Source organism: Salmo trutta, chromosome 35, assembly GCF_901001165.1.
Source record: "Salmo trutta chromosome 35, fSalTru1.1, whole genome shotgun sequence".
Taxonomy (NCBI): domain Eukaryota; kingdom Metazoa; phylum Chordata; class Actinopteri; order Salmoniformes; family Salmonidae; genus Salmo; species Salmo trutta.
In genome coordinates, this window is record NC_042991.1 from 12,609,812 (window position 1) to 12,637,214 (window position 27,403).

At 42.7% G+C, this 27,403-nt stretch overlaps 2 protein-coding genes across 2 annotated transcripts; one reads left to right on the top strand and one right to left on the bottom strand.

The window, feature by feature from the left end:
* Positions 1-1,479: 1,479 nt before the first annotated feature.
* On the bottom strand, positions 1,480-2,705 carry LOC115174394 (protein sel-1 homolog 1-like). Its single transcript, XM_029732910.1, has 4 exons — positions 2,699-2,705; positions 2,331-2,503; positions 2,118-2,246; positions 1,480-1,829 (listed from the first exon to the last, which is right to left on the bottom strand). Exons 1-4 carry the CDS (start codon positions 2,703-2,705, stop codon positions 1,575-1,577), a joined length of 564 nt encoding a protein of 187 aa, XP_029588770.1. The 3' UTR covers positions 1,480-1,574.
* A 324-nt stretch (positions 2,706-3,029) lies between these two features.
* si:dkey-177p2.18 (phospholipase B1, membrane-associated) lies at positions 3,030-27,403 on the top strand. Its single transcript, XM_029732911.1, has 16 exons — positions 3,030-3,084; positions 3,623-3,687; positions 4,899-4,989; positions 6,458-6,516; positions 11,862-11,929; positions 12,174-12,217; positions 12,877-12,997; positions 14,610-14,661; positions 15,156-15,236; positions 15,341-15,406; positions 18,153-18,244; positions 19,063-19,144; positions 20,696-20,797; positions 22,574-22,669; positions 23,142-23,213; positions 27,072-27,403. Exons 1-16 carry the CDS (start codon positions 3,030-3,032, stop codon positions 27,231-27,233), a joined length of 1,308 nt encoding a protein of 435 aa, XP_029588771.1. The 3' UTR covers positions 27,234-27,403.

The following is a 27,403-nucleotide window of genomic DNA, read 5'->3' on the forward strand; positions in this document are numbered from 1 at the left end:
CATGCAATGTCAGAGCAGGGGAACGTGACCAACATCATCAAGAGAATACAAATCTGCCAAGAATGAAATTATTGGCTATTCCCAATGTGGGCGTGCTACAAGGGAGGATGCAAATTGTTACGTAGGTTTAATAACTGCATTCTTGGCAGATTTGAATTCTGTTGTTGCCGTTGTTAAATGTTGTTCTGTTGATGATGTCATCTTGCTAAGTGTACCTTTAAGAGTTTAGCAGTGTGCACCACCATCAGGCACATACAGTGTAGAGACTGAAGGGTTTCTTCAACAGATTTCTTCAACCTAGCATTCACTCAGGATTTTGGTGTAAGGGAGCACCTACGGTGGGGATAAGCATTCTACAATATCCCTATAATATTATCTCAAGGATATTATCTGTATTAGGCTATATGAATAATATCTCAAGAATCAAACCTTACCTGAGACACAGAATCATGCGCTGCACTGAGGAAGGAAATGGGGGAGCTAGTGAAGGAGTAGCAAAGGATTCTCTATCCTTCATTCTGATGCTTGACCATAGCATAGCAAAGCTGAAATGACTGACAATATATTTCATTACTTGGTCCACTCAAACAAGTTGACCAACGCTCAGCTACGTAGTGAAAGGTTTTGAACTGGACGTCAAATAAATGACAGGTTTATGTTTACTTCCTTAGTTTAACATATGTGTTAACAAAGCATATTCGCTAACAAAATAAGATCCTGAAGAAGACGTCTGCATTGGAAGACAAACAATGCATGTTTGCTAAAGAAATATTTGCACACAAAACGCTTTAACGCTTGCCAATCAAGCAAATGTGCTGACAAAAGCATGCTGGAAAAAACTAGCTTGATAAAGAATCACTGTTTATGAACAGAACATTCTTACAAAACATGTTCCTAACAAAACTTATTTGTGAAAACATTTTGCTAAAGACGGGATGAAGATGACTTCACGTGCCCAGTTCTGATTGCTGCCACCTGACGAATATGTTGGTATTGCAAGGTTTATGTCGTCATCTGGAATCTTATTTTCCGATAAGGAGAGTTGTAACCTTAAACACTTACATAAAAGCAGAAAAGGAAAAGCAGAAAAAAAATCTGGCCATTGTTTCCGAAGCCCAATCGCTACTAGAGCGCACAAAACAAGACGGTTTCATTCGCAGATCGGACGATAATTAAGAAGATGCCTCGATCGCCCCACGTGGCTAGTTCTGAGAAGTGATTCTGCTGCCGGTACCCTGAGTCACACACTAAGAGGTTTTGAGTCTATATTGTCTTTTCTACAGCCTCTATTCATTGGCCTTGTCCATCAACCTGCTCCACTCCCCCCTCACCGATTCCTTTCTTCATTCTTCAACTTGGGAGGTCTGAGAGCATTGACAGAGATGGAGAGTTAAGTAGGGCGAGTCTGGCCTATTCAGTAGCCTACAGTCTGTGGTCAACATGCCGGAGTCAGGAGGGAAAAGGTGGTGCCCAAGATTAGTCTGCCTTTACCCACCAACCCCCCAGAGAAGAGTTAGAGGGTATGGGTCGTGATATCGCCTTCCCTTCCTCTCTTCCCACTCCATCTCTATCACTCACTGCTGCGTCTCTTCGGCCTGGGGCTGGGCCTGGGCCTCAGGCTGGGCCTGGGCCTCAGGTTGGGCCTGGGCCTCAGGTTGGGCTTGCTCCTGAGGAGGCCTGGCTGGGGGAGGAGGGGGCATTGCCTGGTGTTGTCTCTGGCGGTAGGCGATGACGGTGCCTAGCAGCAGGGCGATTACCGTCATTAGGTAGAGGTCCCACTCAGGGCCCAGGAGCTGGTCCAGGTCCACCTGACTGACCACCTCACTCATCTGGTGGAGGGGGAGGGAGGATGGAGAGGGAGCGGGATGATACAGGGTGGGAGGGGAGAAAGAGAGAGGGGAGGTCAGAGGGAGCAGAAAGAGAGAGAGAGAGAGAGAGAGAGAGCATTGACTACATTGAACAAACATAGTACAATCACATGAATCCTGTACAAATGTAATAAATTAAGTTAGCCTCAAACATTGAGCCTGGCCCCCGTGAGTTGAAATGGAAACTACCAGGGAAATGAAACTCCCAGAGGCACCGGATCCAGGAAGCGCTCTGTACTGTACACTCACGTTGAGGTCGTGCAGGTATTGCAGGGTGTAGACCAGGCCCAATTTACACAGAGCCAGGAAGACAGGCACCTGGGCTTCGGGACTAGCCTCGGCAGCCATGTCGTAGAAACGCTTGGCCAGGTGGATATCCTACAGGAGGGGGAAAGAGTAAGGGGTTAGACTTATAGGGTTGCATGTGTGTATGAATGAGTTTGTTTATGTGCGTGTGCCCACCTGTTTGATGCCCAGGCCTTTCTCGTGCATGTAACCCAAGTTGAACATGGCTTGAGCGCTGTGCTGCTGCTCCGAGGCCAGCCTATACTGGATGACAGTGGTCTCGTAGTCCACGTCAGTACCATACCCGTAGAAGTGGTACTCCCCCAGCTTTATCCTAGCCACTGTATAATCTGGGCCCAGTTTTTCAAACCAAATGTCATGGGATCATATAACATGATCTTTGTTGTAGCATATAATGGGATATGTTGGAAAATGTGTAGAATTGCACGACATTTGCTTTAAAACTGCAAAAATGTTTCTGTGCCCCTTGGCAAAATGTGTAGAACTGCAGACAGCTTGCTTTAACAGTGCAACATTTTCTTTACACTCCATGGCAAAAATGTGTAGAATTGCAAGAAATGCACAACAAAAAAATGTTATCCCCCTTGGTGGGGGGGCCTCAAAACCAAATTGCGCTAAGGGCCCCCAAAAGACTAAAGCCGGTCCTGTCTATAATAATGGCTAATTGGCTGTGTGTGGAGGTCAGTTCCCTTGTGCTACTAGCTCTATGACCGATCCTTTATGCTTTCTGTATAACTGGGCCCGGACTTTGTCACTCAGCTGTTTTGGGTGGGGGAGATAAGGTTGGCCTCATATAATGGCCGTGCCCTCTGGCCGTGCATCACATTGTGCTGTCCCCACACACCACACGCCACTATGGGGTGGCTTTTGATTGCCGTGGCAACCTGTGCGCTAGCCTCCTCTGCCAAAGGTAAGTGCTGGAACCAGCAGGAGAACAGCCTGCACAGAGTCCCTATCTGTGCATATTTCACATTTTACACACACACACACACACACACACATTCCACACACATTCCACACACATGTCAGTTGCTGTGGCCACATTGTTGGGGCGAGCAGTTTTTTCTGAAAGGGGCCTGGCTTGGGTCGGTCGATGTTGGTTTAGATAATGGAGGACCTGTTCACAAAGGGACATCAGGGATTTTTGGTTTCAAAAGTTAGACATATAAAAGTTTGGCAGCCTGCAGCGATGATAATGAAGACTACAGAAGTAGATCGTAATCACAACAGAAAAAATATGCTTTCCGCATAACCTGACTTCAGTTTCTCTTGGTCTTTTGTATTGGCTGGGTTATGTAAGCACCAGGACAAACTCAGCAGGCAAAACTGGTTGTAATGACATCATAATGATGTAATTAAAACCAGTTTCTGGTTGTTGTAATGACATCATTCCAACCAGTTTTGCCTGCTGGGAAGATACCCCTTCATGGATACTGTCTCCTTCTAAGGCAACAAGTGGTGGTGGCAGTATGAGGAAGGCATACGACACTACAGCCAGGAGGCTCTCCACAAGGTACTGTCCCCTTTGACCCTTTTATCATCTTGGTGTAGGGTGAAGTTGCCCCTAGACGCTGATGTTGGAGCAGTTTTACATTTCTTAACTAATGGTTAAGGTTAGGATTGGGGGCGGGGAAGCTGATCCTAGATTTGCACCTAGGGGAAACTTCACCCCAGAGGTTTTATCTTCAGTATGCGCCTTTGGTAACCTTTGGTAATGTAGAGGCCTTCATAACACATTGATGATAGTAACAAGTTTAAATTATCTTTCATCAATGGCATTTTTATTGAATGGTTATTTAGTTCTTATAAATGTGTTATGTCGTCTCACATCAAGGGGACCTATGCTAAATATTGATCTACATTATTTTAATTAAGCATTTGTTACGTGACTTGAATTATCTGAAGAAAACTTAATTGGTCTGTGTGTACATCACTTACACATTGGTATGTGTAGATGTACAGCATGCTACAGTTAAAGGGATAGTTCACCCAAATTACAAAATGACATATTGGTTTCCTTGCCCTGTAAGCGGTCTATGGACAAGGTATGACAGCAATCCATGCTTTGGTTTGTTTCCTTGGCACTGTTTCCACATGCTTACATTTTAGCATTTGTGCCACAAATCCCATTTAAGTCATGGGACCGATATTAGCATGATTTGAACATGATGTGTGAAAAATGCTCATTTTGGTCCCATGACTTGAATGGGATTTTTGCCACATGCTAAAACATTAGCATTTTGGAAACAGTGCCAGCCACTGCCAGGGAAACTACACCAAAGCATGGATTGCTGTCATAACTTGTACATAGACTGCTTACAGGTTAGGAAAACCAGATTTGTAATTTGGGTGAACTGTCTCTTTAATGACATGACTGACTGATTCTGCTATGACTACATGACCTTGGTTGTTTGTTATTCAAGTTAATATTCAGTGTCATGTCAGGATATCTGAATGTTTGTAGCTGTTTGTTCGGTATTGATAGCAGTTGACGCACACACACACACACGCACACACATGTACACGCACACGCAGTTGTATCTTAGAGGTTGGAACATCTTCCTGGTCTGATGTGGATTCTTGTTCCCTTGCAACTCGTCTTGGTACCAGGGGACCATCGTTTTCCCCATTATAATCAGAAATATGTACAGACATATTTACTGCGTTCTACCTTCTATCTGTATATCTATTCTTTTCTCTCCTTCACTCTCATTCTTGTTTCAGGAGTTTCCAGAGAAAACCAGACCGGTGAACTTCACACATTCTCCTTTCCAATGTCCTGACATGAGTCGCTCGCCCACTGTCCCCTCATCAGGTAAGATGGAACCATCCTTGAGAGTTGATTTAGAAAGTCAATATGTGAACTGATTCCAGGCCAGTCTTATTCTCTAACTCAAAGGTGTGGTTTCCCGGACATGGTATTAATGTAAGCTTGTGGAATCAGGCAGCTTTGTAAGGCTAGGAAACAGCGCCATAATGTCCAGCCCTGGGAACAGGGTTTTGGGGGCAGATCCTAGACCAGTCCTTAGAGACATCTTCAACTGCCTTCTCTCTGAGAAAATACTGTATGTTAGAGATCATCAACTAGATTTTCTTGAGTGGATGGTCATGGGGCCGGAACATAATTACAAATAATTTGTAGACTAAATTGATTGCAAGACGCCCAACAGATATTATATTTGACTAAAACGTAATAATTTCAAACCTTGCTTGCATTTGTATATGATCACCTATAGTGCATTCGGAAAGTATTCAGACCAAATACAGGTGTGCCAAGAAGACTCTCGGATGTAATCACTGCCAAAGGTGCTTCAACAAAGTACTGAGTAAAGGGTCTGAATACTTATGTAAATGTGATAATTCATTTTTTCTGTTTTTATACATTTGCAAAAATGTATAAAAACTGTTTTTGTTTTGTCATTATGGGGTATTGTGTGTAGATTGATGAGATGAAAAAAATTCTTTTATCAATTTTAGAATAAGGCTGTAACGTCACAAAATGTGGAAAAATTCAAAGGGTCTGAATACTTTCCGAATGCACTGTATATCTATCTGCTATGCATGTATACTTGGAAATACTTTGGAACAGATTCCAAAATTTGAATCACTTGGAGCTTATTTGCTGGAGTTTTAGTCTTTTGTGTAAAGCAATATTTGAATATTTGAATATATATATATATATTTGTATTATTGTTTTTGCACAGAAAACTTGGGGCGCCAAATAAAATCATCCGCGGGCCGCCAGTTGGGGAACCCTGTTGTATGTTTTCCTTGTGGGAGTTGAACAATTGAATCAATGTTGTTAGTCTAATGGTGTTGGATTCGTAACCTCCTTCCCCAGCTATAAATCGAATCGCTAGCTTGAAATCGAATCACGCTATTGTATTGCTAGCTTGAAATTGAATCACGCTATTGTATTGCTAGCTTGAAATTGAATCACGCTATTGTATTGCTAGCTTTTCTAGTGTAATAAATAAAGATGTGACCGCCTGTCAAGCAGGCAGTCACGTATGTTTGCCAGGCAGATGGTTCCTGGTCCAAGCCCAGTGAGGGACAAAAAAGGAAGCAAGCACAGTGACACACCTCTTATATTAGCCTTCTACAACCTAATATGATATGTGGACAGTGTAGGAGGCCACCTTGGTCATCAATGTGTGCATTATGGCTGGTCATTATAAATCTCTCTCTCTCTCTTTCTCTCTCTCTCTCTCTCTCTCTCTCTCTCTCTCAATATCCACCAATGTGTCCTTTCTCTTGACTTTGTCTCTCTTCTTGCTCTTTAGTTGAGTTGGTAAAGGCAGCGGACATTAAAGTCATTGCTGCCCTTGGGGATTCTCTGACGGTGAGTTCAACGTTGAGTTTGTCTTAACACAAACACTTTACACTTGACTCTTGACCAGAGTTTTTGGGGCTGTGGGTGTTAGTTAAAGGGGGACGTGATTGGTATATCCAATTTTGGACTTTGCAATTAATGATAAATAGCCATTGATTCTTTAAGAATATAATTTACAAGTGCTTCATGAGCTTAGTTTAACAGTCGTGCCCCATCAAAACCCATAATTTTGCTCATTTTGCTTCATTGTTTCTAAACAATTAAATGATAAACAAACGTTGTATAGCTTCAAACCACGGTTAAAGGTCCAATGCAGACATTTTTATCTCAATATCAAATCATTTCTGGGTACCAATTCAGTACTTTACTGTGATGGTTTTGAATGTAATAAAAATGTTGCTAGTACTGTCTGAGAGTGGTCTGAGTGAGGATGGGAAAACTGAAAACTAACTGTTATTGGCAGAGGTGTGGAAAAACTCCATCTCAACAAAATCATTATTTTATCTTACACTAGTTACTTACATTATCATCATTTTCACAATTTCACAGTATTATTCCAACCTCATAGTGTGGAAATGTATATGAAATACAGGCAAATCACGTTTTTGACTGTACTGGGCCTTTAAAACTATAACGTTGATGTCATGGATGGTCAGTCATTGCATCCACAGCACAGTCTATGAATTTAAAGAGTGGTTACATTTCTCCAGCCCTATCCCTCAGCTGTTTACCAAAACAAGTGATGGGGTGGCTGCTTTGTTGTTCTTCAAATCTTATATTTCCCCTTTAAAGCAACTGGTGTGTCACCTTTTCAAAACTGAAACTAGTAAATGCAAAACCATGCTGTCACGCCCTGACCATACAGAGCCCTTGTTTCTCTATGGTGTAGTAGGTCAGGGCGTGACTAGGGGGTATTCTAGTTTAACATTTCTATGTTTTGTTCTAGTTTTATTTTCTATGTTGGTGTTTTGTATGGTTCCCAATTGGAGGCAGCTGGTAATTGTTGTCTCTAATTGGGGATCATATTTAAGTAGCTATTTTTCCCACCTGTGTTTGTGGGATATTGTTTTGTGTTTGTGCATGTGCACCACGTAGTCAGATTTCATTGTTCGTTTATTGATTTATTGTTTTTGCTTAAAGTTTCACTTTGTAATAAATATGTGGAACTCAACATCCGCTGCACCTTGGTCCTGTTCTTACGACAACCGTGACAGAATATCCCACCAACAAAGGACCAAGCAGCGTGAAAATGAGGTAAGGGAGTTTTGGACTTGGGAGGACATGAGAGGACATGAGACGCTTCCTTGGCGGGAGTCGCCAAGGAGCATAGGGGGACAGCGACCGCGGCCACAGAAACCCCAAGATTTTTTTGGGGGGGGCACATGGAGCTGGCGGCTGAGCAGAGGGAAGAGCCAGAGACCGCCAGGGAGGCGATAGAGAAGTGGTTGGTCGACCCAAGGAGATTGCCAGAGCCCGCCTGGGAATCGATGGAACAGTGTGAGGAAGGATACCGGAGAATGGAGTTAGCTAGGAGTATGCGGCAACGCAGGCGTTTGGAGGAGCGTGTCATCAGTCCGGTGAAACCTGTGCCGGCTCCACACATCAGATCTCCAGTGCGACTCTCCAGCTCTGTATGTTCTGTGCCTGCTCCCTGCACTCGCCCTGAAGAGCTAGAGACTGTCAGGGAGGCAATGGGGAAGTTGGGAGAGAGAGATGAGAGAGATGTTGTGCAAGTGTGTTCTGCTCAACATCCGACCAGATTATCCGATTAGCAGTCTGGTGCAACCTGGGCCGGCTCCACGCTTCTGGCCTCCAGTGCGCCTCCCCAGTCCGGTACGTCCTGTCTCTCCTCCTTCGCACTCGCCCTGAAGTGTGTGTCCCCAGTCCGGTACGTCATGTGTCTGCTCCCCGCACTCGCCCTGAAGCGCGTGTCACCAGTCCGGTGCAACCTGTACCGGCCCCACGCTTCTGGCCTCCAGTGCGCCTCCCCAGTCCGGTACGTCCTGTGCCTCCTCCTCGCACTCGCCCTGAAGTGCGTGTCCCCAGTCCGGTACGTCCTGTGCCTGCTCCTCGCACTCGTCCTGAAGAGCGTGTCACCAGTCTGGTGCCACCTTCACAGTCCGGAGCTTCTGGCGACAGTTCCACTGTCCGGAGCCTCCGGCGACAGTTCCACTGTCCGGAGCCTCCGGCGACAGTTCCACGGTCCGGAGCCTCCGGCGACGGTTCCACGGTCCGGAGCCTCCGGCGACGGTTCCACGGGCCGGAACCTCTGGCGACGGTCAATGGTCTGGAGAGTCCAGGCACGGCGTCCAGTCCAGCTCCAGGGCCAGAGCGTTCCTCTGCGCCGGTGCTCAGTCCAGGCACGGTGTCCAGTCCCGCTCCAAGGCCGGAGCCTTCCCCTGCGCCGGTGCCCAGTCCAGGCATGGAGTCCAGTCCCGCTCCAAGGCAGGAGCCTTCCTCTGCGCCGGTGCCCAGTCCAGGCACGGCATCCAGTCCCGCTCCATGGCCGGAGCCTTCTTCTGCACCGGTGCTCAGTCCAGGCACGGCGTCCAGTCCCGCTCCATGGCAGGAGCCTCCCTCTGTGCCGGTGCCCAGTCCAGGCACGGCGTCCAGTCCCGCTCCAAGGCCGGAGCCTTCCTCTGCGCCGGTGTCCAGGCACGGCGTCCAGTCCCGCTCCAAAGCCGGCGCCTTCCTCTGTGCCAGTGCCCAGTCCAGGCACAGCGTCCAGGCATGGCGTCCAGTCCCGCTCCATGGCCAAAGCCTTCTTCTGCGCCGGTGCTCTGTCCAGGCACGGCGTCCAACCCAGCTCCAAAGCCGGAGCCTTTCTTTGTGCCGGTGCCCAGTCCAGGCACGGCGTTCAGCCCGGCGCGATGGCCGGATCCGGGGTCTGGGTGGGGGCTACGACCTACACCGGAGCCGCCGCCGACACTAATTACCCCCCCACCCTCCCATTTGCTCTATGGTGTAGTAGGTCAGGGCATGACTAGGGGGTATTCTAGTTTAAAATTTATATGTTGTGTTCTGGTTTTATTTTCTATGTTGGTGTTTTGTATGGTTCCCAATTAGAGGCAGCTGGTAATTGTTGTCTCTAATTGGGGATCATATTTAAGCAGCTATTTTTCCCACCTGTGTTTGTGGGATATTGTTTTGTGTTTGTGCATGTGCACCAAGTAGTCACGTTTCGTTGTTCGTTTATTGATTTATTGTTTTTGCTTAAAGTTTCACTTTGTAATAAATATGTGGAACTCAACATCCGCTGCGCCTTGGTCCCGTTCTTACGACAACCGTGACACATGCATCCACGTCTAGCATATTGGAGCAGTTTCACTCAATGCTGCATGGAAATATATGGGAAGTAGTTACTGTAATGAGTTTAACTGAACTGTCTGGACTGGACCAAATCAACTAACCAATTCATTTAAAGCTATTGTGGGCTCAAGACCTCAATGCATTTAAACCATTAAACCACCACAGGTCAGGGCCATTAGAAATTCTGTTCAGGCCAGTGAGAGAAAAAAAGTTAACATTGAACTTAGAATGGCAGATTGCTTTAATCATAATAGTTGAATTTGCTAATCTTTGGCACGTACAGTGCCTTCGGAAATAATCAGAGTCCTTGACTTTTTCCACATTTTGTTACGTTACAGCCTTATTCTAAAATGGATTTAATTGTTTTTTCCCCTCAATCTACACACAACCTAAAATAATGACAAAGCAAAAACAGGTTTTTAGAAATTGTTGCTAATTTATGAAAAAATACAATATTACATTTACATAAGTATTCAGACCCTTTACTCAGTACTTTGTTGATGCACCTTTGGCAGCGATTACAGCCTCGAGTCTTCTTGCGTATGATGCTACAAGCTTGGCACACCTGTTTTTGGGGAGTTTCTTCCATTCTTCTCTGCAGATCCTCTCAAACTCTGTCAAGTTGGATGGGGAGTGTTGCTGCACAGCTATTTCAGGTATCTCAAGAGATGTTAGATCGGGTTTAAGTCCGGGCTCTGGCTGGGCCACTCAAGGACATTCAGAGACTTGACCCAAAGCCACTCCTGCGCTGTCTTGGCTGTGTGCTTAGGATTGCTGTTTGGTTGGAAGGTGAACCTTCTCCCCAGTCTGAGATCCTGAGCTCTCTGGAGCAGGGTTTCATCAAGGATCTCTCTGTACTTTGTTCCTTTAATCTTTTCCTCAATCCTGACTAGTCTCCCAGTCCCTGCCGCTGAAAAACATCCCCACAGCAAGATGCTGCCACCCCCATGCTTCACCGTAAGGATGGTGCCAGGTTTCCTCCAGACGTGATGCTTGGCATTCAGGCCAAAGAGTTCACTCTTGGTTTCATCAGACAAGAGAATCTTGTTTCTCATGGTCTGAGAGTCTTTAGGTGCCTTTTGGCAAACTCCAAGTGGGCTGTCATGTCCCTTTTACTGAGGAGTGGCGTCCGTCTGGCCACTCTACCATAAAGGCCTAATTGGTGGAGTGCTGCAGAGATGTTTGTGGAAGGTTCTCCCTTCTCCACAGAGGAACTCTAGAGCTCTGTCAGAGTGACCATCAGGTTCTTGGTCACCTCCCTGACCAAGGCCCTTTTCCTCCGATTGCTCAGTTTGGCCGGGTGGCCAACTCTTGGAAGAGTCTTGGTGGTTCCAAACTTCTTCCATTTAAGAATGATGGAGGCCACTGTGTTCTTGGGGACCTTCAATGCTGGAGACATTTTTTGGTACCCTTCCCCAGATCTGTGCCTCGACACAATCCTGTCTCGGAGCTCTTCGGACAATTCCTTCGACCTCATGGCTTGGTTTTTGCTCTGAAATACACTGTCAACTGTCGGACCTTACTTAGACAGGTTTGTGCCTTTCCAAATCATGTCCAATCAATTTCATTTACCAGAAGTAGATTCCAATCAAATTGTAGAAACATCTCAAGGATGATCAACGGAAACAGGACGCACCTGAGCTCAATTTCGAGTCTCATAGCAAAGGGTCTGAATACTTATTCAAATAAGGTATTTCTGTTTTTTATTTTTAAAGCATTTCCCCAAAATGTGAAAAACCTGTTTTCGCTTTGTCATTATGGGGTATTGTGTGTAGATTGCAGATTTTTCTTAATCCATTTTAGAATAAGGGTTCTGAGTACTTTCCCAAGGGACTGTATGTCAATGTCATAGTTGAATAATCTTTGACCATTCATCGCAGTCATGGCTCTATTATACTGTTTCGATTAACATACTGTGGTTTGCTATTAACAGTTTTGTGGTTACTGTCTCACTGGAAAGGAAATTGTTACTAATACATATGACTCACCTTGTGGTTGATTGTTTGATGAATTGCTACATGGACCGTCTTGCCCTCTCTATTCAGACCGCCATTGGTGCCAATGCCACCAACGTCCTTGGGATTCCTATCGAGTTCCGTCACGTGTCATGGAGGTACCCAATTAATTGTCTTTAGATGAGAATATGACAAGAATGATGAGAATAAGAATTGTATCAAGATGACAACTTTACATAGTAATGTATGCTTTCTTGTCCGTTATTTGGGTATTCTGAATGATAGTTCTCTGTCTCATAATAATCAGTCAATTATTGTCATAATTTGGAAGTAATGCAATTGTTTTTGAATGACGACCTAATGACACTGACACTATAGTGGAAAATGTCTTGTACCTTGCAGCATCGGGGGCCATGGATCATACCAAGATGTCATTACACTGGCAAGTAAGTGTCTTTTGACTCAAATAACACCTTGAGCTTTGTAGGAACATTAGTCATTCATTGGCACAAATTCATTCTAACCAGACTGATCTTGGGCAGCCTGGTCCCAGATCTGTTTGTGCTCTTGCCAACTTAATTTCGATAATTGTAAAGCCATAGATGGCAATGAGTGACAAGGAGTGGTCGTAATAGAACAGCAATGCTGGCACTCAGGCTTTATCTTGCAAATGTTTTTGCCTGGTTATGGTTAGGTTTGAAGTAATAGCAGATCCTTTATCAATGGTTAGAGGCAACATCTACCTTGACGATAGAATGCACAGTGACCTATCATCCTTCATGTTCTACCTGTGTGAGCGTAAGGTGTAGGGGGAAGTTGCCCCTAGATGCTGATCTGGGGTCAGTTTTGCATTTCCCCCACTAATGGTTAAGGTTAGAATTGGCGAGGGAAAGCTTATCCTAGATCTGTATGTAGGGGAAACTTCACCCCAGAGATGGAGACAAAGGAAGAGAATGTGCTCAGCTCTAAATCCTCTTCTGTAACCCAATAGAAAGGGTGCTTGGAACCAAAAATCAATCAAATTAAAGGCCAGCACTCACTTATATATACATATATATATTTGATATTTTTTCCCTGTGTGAACCCTCCTTGGCATGTGCTCTAGATATCGTAAGGCTTTTCAATCCCAATGTGCTTGGTGCTGCACCGGCCAAGACTGTCCATGGAACCTCAGCCCCCCTCAGCGAAACAGGATTCAACCTGGCCGTGACCGGACACAACACCTTGTAAGAAACCACTATGGTGAAATATGCAAATATACTGTCTGTCTGCCAGAGATTTAACCAATGAAAGTGATGCATAGAGTTGCGTGCACTAAAAAGCTAGTTTGTGCCATGCTACTGGCACAATGCTTGTATAACACAGTGGTGTGATGTCTCATAGCATATCTAAACTAACTTTTAAGTGGCTGCAGATTTGAGTTAAATGACACTGCACCTTTGAGTTACACTTGTCTCGTGTAGCCATACCTCGAAATCATGTTGTTGTCACACCTCGTTTCTCCATGAGGCCAGAGTTGCATACACAATCTAACGATTTCAACCATATTATGTGTAGCTGCCTGTGCTACACTCATTTATTTTGTTTCATGACTAATTTCTGTCTGTGTACTTATTGTTAGTTTCATTCTGTAACAGCTCAAAATAATCAGATATTTGGGCTGTTTGTTTTAAAGTTTTTTATTTAGACTTGTGAAAATAAGTAATGAATGTGACAATCCTAGATATGGAAAGATGCCACACCTCCTATCCTTGCAATGGTGTCTTCTGTGACGGCATGGACAGAGACATTGATGGCTATCTCCATTTTAAAGTAGTCAATTGCTTATTCTTCTACTTCCAAGAGTGTATTGGCAGTTTGTAAATAAACTGAAAAGGTGCATATCACCACCTGTTGTGCTGGATTGTGTATTGTCTGAACCGGTATAAAGCCAAGGTTGGTGATTTACTGCCACCTGCAGTTATGGAATGTTTGCTCAGGAGTATAATTAATTGGCTGACCCCTCCTGCTGACCTGATTGGAATTAAAGCACTGTCCAGGGTTGCTCTCTACCCAACTCTATGGTGACACTAGCCTTGACTAACCCTTCTCTGATAATGTTCTGAAAGATATTTCCCAGTGTTCCTCCTGATAATATTATCTGCCTATTCCATGCTAAGATAGGACATTGTGTCACAGTTTTGACCTTCACTAATATCCGAATCAAAATTATTTTATGACACACTCAGTATGATTTTTATGTTCTGCACAACTCACGAAATAACAAAATGCTGCTAATTTCAAAAAACAAACACATTTTACAAACAAACACATTTTGTCTGATTCAGCCACTTGAAAATTCAGTATTTCTGGTATTAAATAAAATGTGCAAATGTTAATTCACGTCATTAATACTATTGGAGACGTATTTCACATTTAACATGCTTAAAGCTACAGTCTGGGATTAAAAAAAACAACAACAAACTGACCACTCTGAACTTTGTTTTGGTTAACAGCTGAGGGATGGGGCTGGAGATATGCAACCACTCTTAAACTCATAGAGTTGGAGTTATGAATGCCAAGACTGACCATCCATGAGTTCAAAATGATAGTTTACCTAGTTTTGAAACTATACAGTGTTTGCATACAATAACGTTAAAACAAGCTTCTATTTGGTGTTCGGATGGGGTAAGACAGTTAAACTAAGCTCATGAGTGTTTATAAGTTACATTCCCGCAAGAATCAATGGCTATCATCAATTTAAAGTCCAAAAATGAATGTACCAATTGCAGACCGTAGCTGGTGCTTTTTGCCTCAGTGTTATGATGTGTATTGTAATGTTGCGTAACTGTCCCTTAGTAATCTACCAGGGCAGACCAGACATCTCATCGACACACTGAGAAACTATGAGGTAAGAACCCCACTAGGTTTCCAACATACTGTATAGGATAAAACCCTGTCATATTCAAACTCGTCTGATAAGAACATATGCTATTTAGACCTTATCACTGAAAAAAGGGTAGCATAGGTGAGTGCAGAACTCAAAAATGACATCAGGTGTTTAGAAGTGTGTACCACTCGATCTCATCAGTGCTCTATGTGGTTATGGAGATTATGGTAGTACTACATTTGGAAATACCATAAACACATGTGAAATTGGTAATAAATACATTTCAATACCAAACCAAAGCTTTGGGGAATCATTATCTTGCCAAAATAAAACAGCTAGACAAACAGACTGGCACCCACCCGGGATTTGATTATGATTACGTTTGAGATCAGCAACTCTCTTTTCAAACCAATGTCTAAGAATTCTTTATTGATTTGAAGAGCAATTTTATTACAGTGGTAAATTAAGTACTGACTGACTACTGTATCCCCTCTTTCATCCCTTTCTTTACCCAGGGCCTGAACTTTGATGCGGACTGGAAGCTACTGACCATTCTCATAGGCATGAACGACATCTGTGATTACTGCAAGGATAAGGTCTGTGTCATTATAATATGCAGGCTATGCAACTTCATGTGCATATCATAAAGAAAGAGCAAAGGTGTTTACTTTGGCGCTTGTTTCAACACTCTCCTTCCCAGGTTCTTTTCTCAGTGGACAATTACATTCACTACATGACGAACTCCTTGGAAATGCTAATGAATGAGGTAACATTGGGAGAGCTCACAAATATTTTCTATTCATATTTTTTTTATAATCCCTTAAAGTGGCAATCCAACGTTTATAAACAAGCTCATTTTTTTGGTTCTGATGGGGTACGACAGTTGAACTAAGCTCATGAGGCATTAATAAGTTATATTCTTCAAGAATAAATGGGTACATATCATTAATTGGACGTAGCAACTGCAGATTGCCCCTTTAAAGTATACTTCTCAATGGGTCTTCCCTGAATAAATAGGGAAAATACATAGAATACTGTTTTATCACATTATAAACTACGATTTACAACACTTAACACTCAGAATGGTAGAGTATAGGTAAGGGATAATCAACGAGGGGCTATGCGTTCTCTGGAAAATAATGAATGACGTGGAAGGTGTGTTCCAAGATGCACTAGCGGAGTGGAACTAACCTTCCACAGAGTTGCATTATTTTCCAGAGAAAGCATTATCCGTTTTATACCATGGCTATAATTTAGCACATGTACGGCTAGAAATGTGTTGATTTGCAGGTAGAAATTTGTTCAACATCCACTGAAGTAGCTGGCAAGTTTACTAGATATCTACATTAGTTGCCTTGTTAGCTAAACAAACAGACTTGCTAGTTTAGCTAACCAAACCATCAGTCCTAGCTTGCTATAAACGCGCAGTGCCTGGATACAGCCCTTAGCCGTGGTATATCAGCCATATACCACAAACCCCCGAGGTGCTATTATAAACTGGTTACCAATGTAATTAGAGCAGTAAAAATAAATGTTTTGTCATTCCCATGGTATACGGTCTGATATACCACAGCTGTCAACCAATCAGCATTCAGGGCTCGAACCACCCAGTTTCTAAAGGGAATTATACAACGGGTGGGTCTAATCCTGAATGCTGATTGGTTAAAACCACATTCTAGTCTGTGTCTATTCCACAAGTTGCCACCGGCTAAATCTATGACGTTAAAATGCCTATTTACACTGTTCCATCTGACTGCGCAGTCCACTGTCTCATCAGCCCAGCCAGGCAAGTTATTAACTTGATCTCCACTATAAAAAGCGTCTAGATGTCATCTCACATTTCTTTTAGACTAACATTTTGTTTTCAACAGTGGAGATTTGCATAAACCTTGCAGTCTGTCACTCCGACATTTGCAACATTGTTACAATATTCTAATTCGATCTCCTGCTGTACCATAGTAATGAATGTGTCGGGAGTCAGGATGAGACAGACAGGCAGGCAGCTTTTCTCAGCCAATCGAAATCATGAATCAGCTGGGATAATTTTTATGAATGCAAAAAATAATTACTTGAAAAAAGGTAAAAACTAAACACAGCTAATTTGCAGTCTTTCCAGCTTCAGTTTGAAGTGATTGTGTTAGTGTGTTGTTGGCTTCTGACGAGTGAGCACATTTTCTGTGCCAGGTAAAATTGTGCCTCATTAGCTCATTGTTATGGATTTATCCAAATAAATGTCACTAGAAAACAGCTTAAACAGCTGCAAATGCAGCTACTTTGCTGTTATTCTGGCTGCACTATTTGACGTGACTGTAAATTAGTCGTAGTTGGTTAGCTAGCAAGCAAGGGATAAGAATATAACATTTTTAATGAAAACATGTCAATCGCTATTTGAATATGTTGGTAAACTGTTGTATAAAAGTGATAACGCCTCCCGAGTGGCGCGGTGGTCTAAGGCACTGCATCGCAGCGCTAGCTGTGCCACTAGAGATCCTGGTTCTAGTCCAGGCTCTGTCGCAGCTGGCCGCGACCAGGAGACCCATGGGGTGGCGCACAATTGGCCCAGCGTTGTCTGGGTTAGGGGAGGGTTTGGCCGGCAGAGATATCCTTATCCCATAGCGCTTTAGCGACTCCTGTGGCAGGCTGGGCGCAATGCACGCTGACGCCAGGTGTACTTTCCTCTGACACATTGGTGCGGAGGATGCACGGCTCTCAACCTTCGCCTCTCCTGAGTCCGTACGGGAGTTGCAGCAATGGGACAAGACTGTAACTACCAATTGGATACCACAAAATTGGGGAGAAAAAGGGATACATTTTTTATTTTTTATTAATAACTGATAATGCCCTCGAAGCTGGTGTTTGGAAGATATATTGGCACTGTTTGCCGGCCCGAGACAAAGCCAATATATCCTCCAAACACTGGCTTCTCGGACATTATCACTTAAATAATTCACGCTTTATAATGCCCTTCAAGCCAATCAGAAACAAGTATTCAACAATGCCATGGTACAATTAAGTGCTAATGCCCTCGAAGCCGGTGTTTGGAGGATATGTTGGCACGGGTGTTGTTAGGCCCAAGACAAAGTCAAGGGCCTGCAAACCATGCCAATATCTCCTCCAAACACCGGCTTCGAGGGCATTATCACTTTTATACAACGGGTTACCAACATATTCAAACAAGGATTGACATATTTTCATTAAATACGTTATTTGGATTAATTTATTCATACTATTTCATCCTTCCACAATAAATTATCCCGACACAAATCTAGGGTTGCTACCCAAGCCGGCTGGTCGTTCGTTCTATTGGTTCGGTTGCCAGAGACGCGACCCAGTCGTTCAGTCTTTTTGTTCTGTAACTGGCTGGAATGTGGTTTTAACCAGCATTCAGCATTCAGGATTAGACCCACCCATTGTGTAATGCATTATAGTGTGTGTTACCATGGCAACATTTGCATTTCTCTTTGTTGCGGTCATAGAAATAGAATGATTCTAATTCTATGGTTGCGGTCTAGGTTCCACGTATGATTGTGAATGTAGTTCAAATCCTGCCCATGGAAACCTTGAGGCAGGTCCAGAGGCCCACCCCAGGCTGCCTGCTCCAACGGTGAGTGACCTGGCTTTGACCTTTGACCTTGCAACCACTACGCACTACGGTGTACATTTTAGGACACCCTCAGCCTATTACGGTGTAAATTTAGGACACCCTCAGCACCCTCAAGCCTCTCGCCTCACCCCTCCTTGAGCCAATTGTCAAATCTCCTTGAAATGTAAACCATAATGAACACAGTCACTCTTCCCTTGCACCTACATCATCTTGAAAATATTTTCTAGGGCAGGGGTATTCAACTCTTTCCCTATTAGGTCTGGAGACTACTGGTTTTCTGTTCTACCTGATAATTAATTGCACCCACCTGGTGTCCCAGGTCTAAATCAGTCCCTGATTAGAGGGCAACAACAAAAATAATGGAGTGGGACTGGCTTCGAGGTCCAGAGTTGAGTTTGAGAGCTCTAGGGGCTCCCCATAAGCATCAAAGGTAGGCTACGCAATATGGCATTGTCATGTTATGGCAGGGCAACTTCTGATGCTATTATTGTCTCTTCCCAATGTTTATGTTCCTCTAAGGAGCGCACAAATTAAGACGAGCCAATAATGGCAATCGTGGCAGATTTTAAATATTGGTGTGATCAACTTGCTCTATTGTGTATGATGATGTCGCTTATGTGGAACCCCACGTTAATATTTTAAAGATCCGTAGGATGCCCTGAATTGTTATGTAACTGAGTTGGATCCTAGGGTCGTCCTCATTAGAACACACCGTAGCAAAATGTTTCACAGCGTTTCTTATTGGTAGAAGTTTAGAAGGTACCACATTTCGGGCTTATTGAACATGACCTTGATTCTTGACCCATAATTTGTTCCAGATCATTCTGTTCCTGCCTGATCAAGCCCGGGGCTGGTTCCCCTGAACTGAAGGAGCTAGTGGAGATCAACCTAGAGTTTCAGGTGGGTGGCCTAGCAGTTAATGCCACCACCTACAGCACACAAACCAATCAGTGTCGGCAGACCTGGGTTTCAAAAACGAAAAAAATCTATTCATGTACTTTATCTGTGCCTGTTTGAACCTGTCTGGCTTAATAAACTAATAGAAAAGACCCAAACCTGCAAAACCCTCCTATCTGGCACTCCAGGCAGACTCGTTAAAAGTATTTTAACAGATTTTTTGAGTATTTGAAACCTACCCCGAGGGCACTGACCGACGTCCATAATTCCACCATCTACAGATGTCTGGGATGGACCAGACTTGATTTGGCCCAAACAGACATCTATAGTTGTTTAAGATTTGGTCCGGACTGGCCTTGATTTGGCCCAAACATAGAAGTCCATAATTGGTTCAGATTTGTTTGGACTGGACTTGATTTTGACCAAACATAAACAAGTTTGGACAGCATAGTACAGGACAGTATTCTATATTACAAAACAGTAGACCACAGCAGAGTACAGGACAGTATTCTATATTACAAAACAGTAGACCACAGCAGAGTACAGGACAGTATTCTATATTACAAAACAGTAGACCACAGCAGAGTACAGGACAGTATTCTATATTACAAAACAGTAGACCACAGCAGAGTACAGGACAGTATTCTATATTACAAAACAGTAGACCACAGCAGAGTACAGGACAGTATTCTATAGTACAAAACAGTAGACCATAGCAGAGTACAGGACAGTATTCTATAATACAAAACAGTAGACCATAGCAGAGTACAGGACAGTATTCTATAATACAAAACAGTAGACCACAGCAGAGTACAGGACAGTAAAGAAAAGTAGTATAGTTCAGTAGAGTATAGTACAGTATAATGTAATGTATAGTACCTGACTATACCCTACTGTACTCTACTGTGCTCTACTGTACTGTGCTATGCTGTCCAAGCTTGTGAAACGTAGACGTCTATGATTGGTTCAGATAAGGTCCGGACTGACCAAATTTGGTCTTGTTTGGAGAGCGGAGCTCATTAAAATAATACCCAGTGTTAATTTTTGCATTTACATTTGTCATTTAGCAGACACTCTTATCCAGAGTGACATTCTACTAAGGTAGTTAAACAACCACATATCACAGTCATAAGAAGAAAAATGTTTCTGAAACCGTTACTGAGATTGTTAATGTAGTTGAAGTGTTCTTCTGTTGTTTCTTTCTGTTGGTCTGGAAACTTTAAACATGAACACTGCCAGTTCTTAAGCTTTTGAAAAAGCGAACATAAATACATGTGACAGATGGGAGCAATAATAAATATTCTGTACTTCAATCTTCAGTTGGCTCCATATTCCTATTTAAATTTGAATTAACATTTTGGAATGTGAAATAATGATTTCTTCATTGACATGTAGTTTTATCAATGTCAACTTCCGGAAAATACTTATTTTGAATGTCCGGAAAAAACGTATTTTCAACATCTGGAAAAGGCGTCTTTACAATGTCTGACCTCACAGCAGTGTGCATATTTCTGTTCTAGCCCTACACTAACACACACCTCATTAACTATCCAGAAACGGCTGGAGCAGCTCCTCCACAGCGAAAGCTTCTTCAGGGAGGACTTTGCCGTTGTTCTCCAGCCCTTCATGAAACAAGCAGACCCTCCTCGCCTCCCGGTAAAGTCTCTTGACTTTTACCTGGAATCCTTTTGCTGTTTCAAGCCTGTTTCAATATAGTTTTATTTATGAGCTATACGTGATTATCTCACATAGTTTATATATACAGTACCAGTTAATAGTTTGGACATACCTTCTATTCCAGGGTTTTTCTTTATTTTTACTATTTTCTACATTGTAGAATAATAGTGAAGACATCAAAACTATGAAATAACACATATGGAATCCTTTTGTAACCAAAAAAATGCTAAACATTTCAAAATATATTTTAGATTTTAGATTCTTCAAAGTAGCAACCCTTTGCCTTGATGACAACTTTGCACAATCTTGGCATTCTCTCAACCAGCTTCACCTGGAATGCTTTTCCAACCGTCTTGAAGGAGCTCCCACATATGCTGACCACTTGTGGCTGCTTTTCATTGGCTGCTTTCCCAAACCTCTCAATTGGGTTGAGGTCGGGTGATTGTGGAGGCCAGGTAATCTTATGCAGCACTTCATCACTCTCCTTCTTGGTCAAATAGCCCTTACACTGCCTGGAGGTGTGATAGGTAATTTTCCTGTTGAAAAGAAATGATAGTCCCACTGAGCGCAAACCAAATGGGATGGCGTATCGCTGCAAAATGCTGTGGTAGCCATGCTGGTTAAGTGTGCCTTGAATTCTAAATAAATCACAGACAGTGTCACCAGCAAAACACCACCACATCATCACACCTCCTCCATGCTTCACGGTGGGAACCACACATAAGGAGATCATCCATTCACCTACTCTGCGTCTCACAAAGACACGGCGGTTGGAACCAAAAATGTCACATTTGGACTAACCAGACCAAAGGACAGATTTCCACCAGTCTAATGTCCATTGCTCGTGTTTCTTGGCCCAAGCAAGTCTCTTCTTCTTATTTGTGTCCTTTAGTAGTGGTTTCTTTGCAGCAATTTGACCATGAAGGCCTGATTCATGCAGTCTACTCTGAACAGTTGATGTTGAGTTGTGTCTGTAACTTGAACTCTATGAAGCATTTATTTGGGCTGCAATCTGAGGTGCAGTTAACTCTAATGAACTTATAATCTGCACTCGGTCTTCCTTTCCTGTGTTGGTCCTCATGAGAGCCAGTTTCATCATAGCGCTTGATGGTTTTTGCGACTGCACTTTAAGACATGTTCAAGTTCTTGAAGTTTTCTGCATTGACTGACCTTCATGTCTTAAATAAATTACGGACTGCAATTTCTCTTTGCTTATTTGAGCTGTTCTTGCCATAATATGGACTTGGTATTTTACCAAATAGAGCTATCTTCTGTATACCACCCCTACCTTGTCACAACACAACTAATTTGCTCAAACGCATTAAGGGAAAAAAATCCACAAATTAACTTTTAACAAGGCACACCTGTTAACTGAAATGCATTCCAGGTGACTACCTCATGAAGCTGGTTGAGAGAAAGCCAAGAGTGTGCAAAGCCGTCATCAAGGCAAAGGGTGGCTACTTTGAAGAATCTCAAATATAAAATATTTTGATTTGTTTAACACTTTTTTGGATACTTCCACGTGTTATTTCATAGTTTTGATGTCTTCACTATTATTCTACAATGTAGAAAATAGTAAAAATAAAGAAAAACCCTGGAATGAATAGGTGTGTCCAAACTTTTGACTGATACTGTATATAAGACTATGTGAGATAATCATGCATGGTAACACATTCACAGAGACATTTATGTGTGAATAGTTGGGAATAATTTCGTGACCTGTCACTGTTGTGATGTTTGTGTCTCTCCGCACAGAATGGCAAGATCGACATGACCTTTTTCACCCATGACTGCTTTCACTTCACCATAAAGGGCCATGAGGAGCTAGCTAAGGGGCTGTGGAACAACATGGTGAGCGCTACATAATGCTAACAGGATGCTAACAAGATGCTAATATCTAACTAGCAGGGTCAAAGGTCATGAGCATTGCTAATTCAATTTCTCCATTCAGTCTGCTGCTAATGACTGGTATGTCACTTTGGCTGAGTGAAGGCTGGTTATTAGTCCTACTGCAGATGTTTCACTCCTGGAAAGGTCTAAAAATGAAAGATGCCATGATCCTGTTGTCAAACATACTACTATCCAAAACCATGACACATCAAAAAAGAGGGACAGTAGCAGATTCTGAATTGTGAGCCTTTCTTTTGAAAGGTCAGAATTATCCCAACACCCTTTTATATACATGCTGATTGTAACTCCATACACTGCATATGTGAGGAATGTTGTAATTGTTCATGGAGTATTTGGAAGTGAGCATGACAAGAAATAACAGAAAGGTACAATAGTTTAAACATTAGCGATGTTTCTTATCTAATTTCCCCAGTTCCAGCCAGAGGGAGGGAAGTTTATGGTGTCAAGCTTTTCTGACCCCATCGAGCTCATCTGCCCACCCATGGTAAGTCTTGCGCTGTGACTGAGTGTCCTTTCTTTGTATTTGATACTATTGCATATAAATATAACGGACTATATATTATGATAGGGGAATGGAAGTAGGAATAGGATACAACTCAAATCAAAGTTTATTGGTCACGTACACAGTTTAGCAGATGTTACTAGCTCTTAAAAATGCAGTGAAATGTCAATTACACAAATAATAATGCAAAAAAAAGACAAATTTCAGAATGAATCCAATTATCCAAAATACTGTAGCACTATAACAGTAAGCCAAATGCAATCTATATGTATATACACCGGATTCATTTACACAAGATATATTAAGAATGATATGTACAATAGTAGATATATTAGATTGAGGTATCCAGTATATAAATGAGTACAGTATATACACAAATGCAGTGTAACTGAAATGCAATGTACAGTAGTAGAAATAATATAATGAGCATGTTGAGAATGCAGCATTTAAATACACAGTACAAAACCCCATGGCAAAATGGATAGAATTGTAGGGATTTAGCTTCCAGACCAGAGAATATAAATATACAGTGGCAAGAAAAAGTATGTGAACCCTTTGGAATTACCTGGATTTCTGCATAAATTGGTCATCAAATTTGATCTTCATCTAAGTCACAACAATAGACAAACAAACATGGTGTGCTTAAACTAATAACACACAAAGTATTGTATTTTTCTTGTCTATATTGAATACATCATTTAAACATTCACAATGTCGGTTGGAAAAAGTATGTTAACCCCTAGTGGTCAGCTAACCTGGAGTCCAATCAATGAGACGAGATTAGAGATGTTGGTTAGAGCTGCCTTGCCCTATAAAAAACTCACAAAATTTGTTTGCTATTCACAAGAAGTATTGCCTGACATTTCTCCTGACCGTTGTGCAGGTCTGATTCGCAACTACAGAAAACATTTGGTTGAGGTTATTGCTGCCAAAGGAGGGTCAACCAGTTATTAAATCCAAGGGTTCACATACTTTTCCCACCCTGCACTGTGAATGCTTACACGGTGTGTTCAATAAAGACATGAAAACGTATAATTGTTTGTGCGTTATTAGTTTAAGCAGACTGTGTTTGTTGTGACGTAGATGAAGATCAGACAACATTTTGACCAATTTATGCAGAAATCCAGGTATTTCCAAAGGGTTCACATACATTTTCTTGCCACTGCATATGTATGTGAATGGTGTGCATAGACAGTATGGACAGTATGTGAATAGAAAGGTGTGTACAGTAGTAGTTGCATAGGATGAGCCATGACAAGAATACAGTATATACATACAGTGCATTCAGAAAGTATTCAGACCCCTTGACTTTTCCCACATTGTTACGTTACAGCCTTATTCTAAAATGGATTAAAGAAAACATTTTCCTCATCAATATACACCCAATACCCCATAATTACAAAGCAAAAAAAAAGGGTTTTAGAACTTGACACACCTGTGTTTGGGTAGTTTCTCCCATTTCTTCTCTGCAGATCCTCTCAAACTGTCAGGTTGGATGGGGAGCATCGCAGCACAACTATTTTCAAGTCTCTCCAGAGATGTTCGATGTCCAGGCTCTGGCTGGGCCACTCAAGGACATTCAAAGACTTGCTTAGGGTCGTTGTTCTGTTGGAAGGTGAACTTTCGCCCCCAGTCTGAGGTCCTGACCACTCTGGAGCAGGTTTTCTTCAAAGATCTCCCCGTACTTCACGCCGTTCATCTTTCTCTCGATCCTGACTAGTCTCCCAGTCCCTGCCTCTGAAATCCATCCCCACAGCATGATGCTGCCACCACCATGCTTCACCGAAGGGATGGTGACAGGTTTCCTCCAGACGTGACTCTTGGCATTCAGGTCAAAGAGTTCAATCTTGGTTTCATCAGACAAGAGAATCTTGTTTCTCATGCTCTGAGAGTCTTTAGGTGCCTTTTGGCAAACTTGAAGAGGGCTGTCATGTGCCTTCCACTGAGGAGTGGCTCCGTTTGGCCATTCTACCAGAAATGCCTGATTGGTGGAGTGCTGCAGAGATGTTTGTCCTTCTGGAAGGTTCTCCCATCTCGACAGAGGAACTCTGGAGGTCTGTGCGAGTGCCCATTGGGTTCTTGGTCACCTCCCTGACCAAGGCCCTTCTCCCCGATTATTCCATTGGGCCGGGTGGCCAACTCTAGGATGAGTCTTGGTGGTCCCAAGCTTCTTCCATTTAAGAATGATGAGGCTACTGTGTTCTTGGGGACCTTCAATGCTGCAGACATTTTTTGGTATTCTTCCCCAGATCTGTGCCTTGACACACTCCTGTCTCGGAGATCTACGGACAATTCCTTTGACCTCGTGGCTTGGCTTTTGCTCTGACATGCACTGTCAACTGTGGGACCTTATATAGACAGTTGTGTGCCTTTCCTAATCATGTTCAATCAATTGAATTTACCACAGGTGGACTCCAATCAAGTTGTAGAAACATCTCAAGGATGATCAATGGAAACAGGATGCACCTGAGCTCAATTTCGAGTCTCATAGCAAAGGGTCTGAACACTTATATAAATACGATTTTTATTTTGTATACATTTGCAAAACGTTTGCTTTGTCTTTATGGGGTATTGTGTGTAGAAAAATATACACTACCGTTAACAAAATGGTGGTCACTTAGAAATTTCCTTGTTTTTGAAAGAAAAACATTTTTTTGGTCCATTAAAATAACATCAAATTGATCAGAAATACAGTGTAGACATTGTTAATGTTGTAAATGACTATTGTAGCTGGAAACGGCTGAATTTTTATGGAATATCTACATAGGCGTACAGAGGCCCATTGTCAGCAACCATCACTCCTGTGTTCCAATGGCACATTGTGTTAGCTAATCCAAGTTTATCATTTTAAAAGGCTAATTGATCATTAGAAAGCCTTTTGCAATTATGTTAGCACAGCTGAAAACTGTTGTCCTGATTAAAGAAGCAATAAAACTGGCCTTCTTTAGACTAGTTGAGTATCTGGAGCATCAGCATTTGTGTGTTCGATTACAGGCTCAAAATGGCCAAAAACAAAGGACTTTCTTCTGAAACTCGTCAGTCTATTCTTGTTCTGAGAAATGAAGGCTATTCCATGTGATAAAATTGCCAAGAAACTGAAGATCTCATACAACGCTGTGTACTACTCCCTTCACAGAACAGCGCAAACTGGCTCTAACCAGAATAGAAAGAGGAGTGGGAGGCCCCAGTGCACAACTGAGTAAGAGGACAAGTATATTAGTGTCTAGTTTGAGAAACAGACACCACACAAGTCCTCAACTGGTAGCTTCATTTAATAGTACCCGCAAAACACCAGTCTCAACGTCAACAGTTCCGGGATGCTGGCCTTCTAGGCAGAGTTCCTCTTCCAGCGTCTGTGTTCTTTTGCCCATCTTAATCTTTTATTTTTATTAGCCAGTATGAAATATGGCTTTTTTCTTATCAACTCTTTCAAAAACATGGGAATGTCTAAGTGACCCCAAATTTTTGAACAGTTTTGTATATTTAATACATTTTAGAATACGGCTGTAAGGCAACAAAATGTGGAAAAAGTCAAGGGGTTTGAATACTCTCCGAATGCACTGTATAAAGTGGTTAAAATAACATGTAAAGATTTTTAAAGTGACCAGTGTTCAATGACTATATGTACATAGGGCAGCAGTCTCTAAGGTGCAGAGTTGAGTACCGGGTGGTAGCTGGCTAGTGACAGTGTCTAAGGTTCAGGGCAGGCTACTGGGAGGAGGCCGGCTAGTGATGACTGTTTAACAGTCTGATGGCCTGGAGATAGAAGCTGTTTATCAGTAACCTCAAATTTATTGTTGACCAGTTTCTTTCGTGACTAAAGCTGTTTTGGATGTTTAGGATCACCCCTACATCTACACCCGACCTGCCAAAAGAGGCCAGTCCACCAAACCTGTTGTCCCCAGGTCGGCTATTCCAACGCGGGAAACCCTTCTTCTGTCTCCTCTTGTTGTCCTGGCTGGTATTCTGTCCTGGGCCATCACTGCTTTAGCCTCTCTATAACACTCTCTATAATACTGTAATAAACTTCTATGTGGGGTGAATATAGGCAATATTGTCAAGTATTGAACACAAGAGGGCCCACTGAACCTGGGCCTCTACTAACCCCTGTGTTCTGTGACCATAGAGAATGATAGAGGCCTCTAGTGGCCAAAAGGCCTTATAAGCATGGG

Bases quoted from the DNA above. Each gene is read 5' to 3' on its own strand.
- LOC115174394 (XM_029732910.1), bottom strand. The intron at 2,247-2,330 runs GTGGGCACACGC...CCCCTCCTGTAG, and splicing joins AAGGCCTGGGCATCAAACAG to GATATCCACCTGGCCAAGCG. The intron at 1,830-2,117 runs GTGAGTGTACAG...CCCCTCCACCAG, and splicing joins AATACCTGCACGACCTCAAC to ATGAGTGAGGTGGTCAGTCA.
- si:dkey-177p2.18 (XM_029732911.1), top strand. From the start codon at position 3,030: ATGGGGTGGCTTTTGATTGCCGTGGCAACCTGTGCGCTAGCCTCCTCT. The intron at 15,407-18,152 runs GTAACATTGGGA...GTTGCGGTCTAG, and splicing joins TGGAAATGCTAATGAATGAG to GTTCCACGTATGATTGTGAA. The intron at 23,214-27,071 runs GTAAGTCTTGCG...TTGGATGTTTAG, and splicing joins AGCTCATCTGCCCACCCATG to GATCACCCCTACATCTACAC.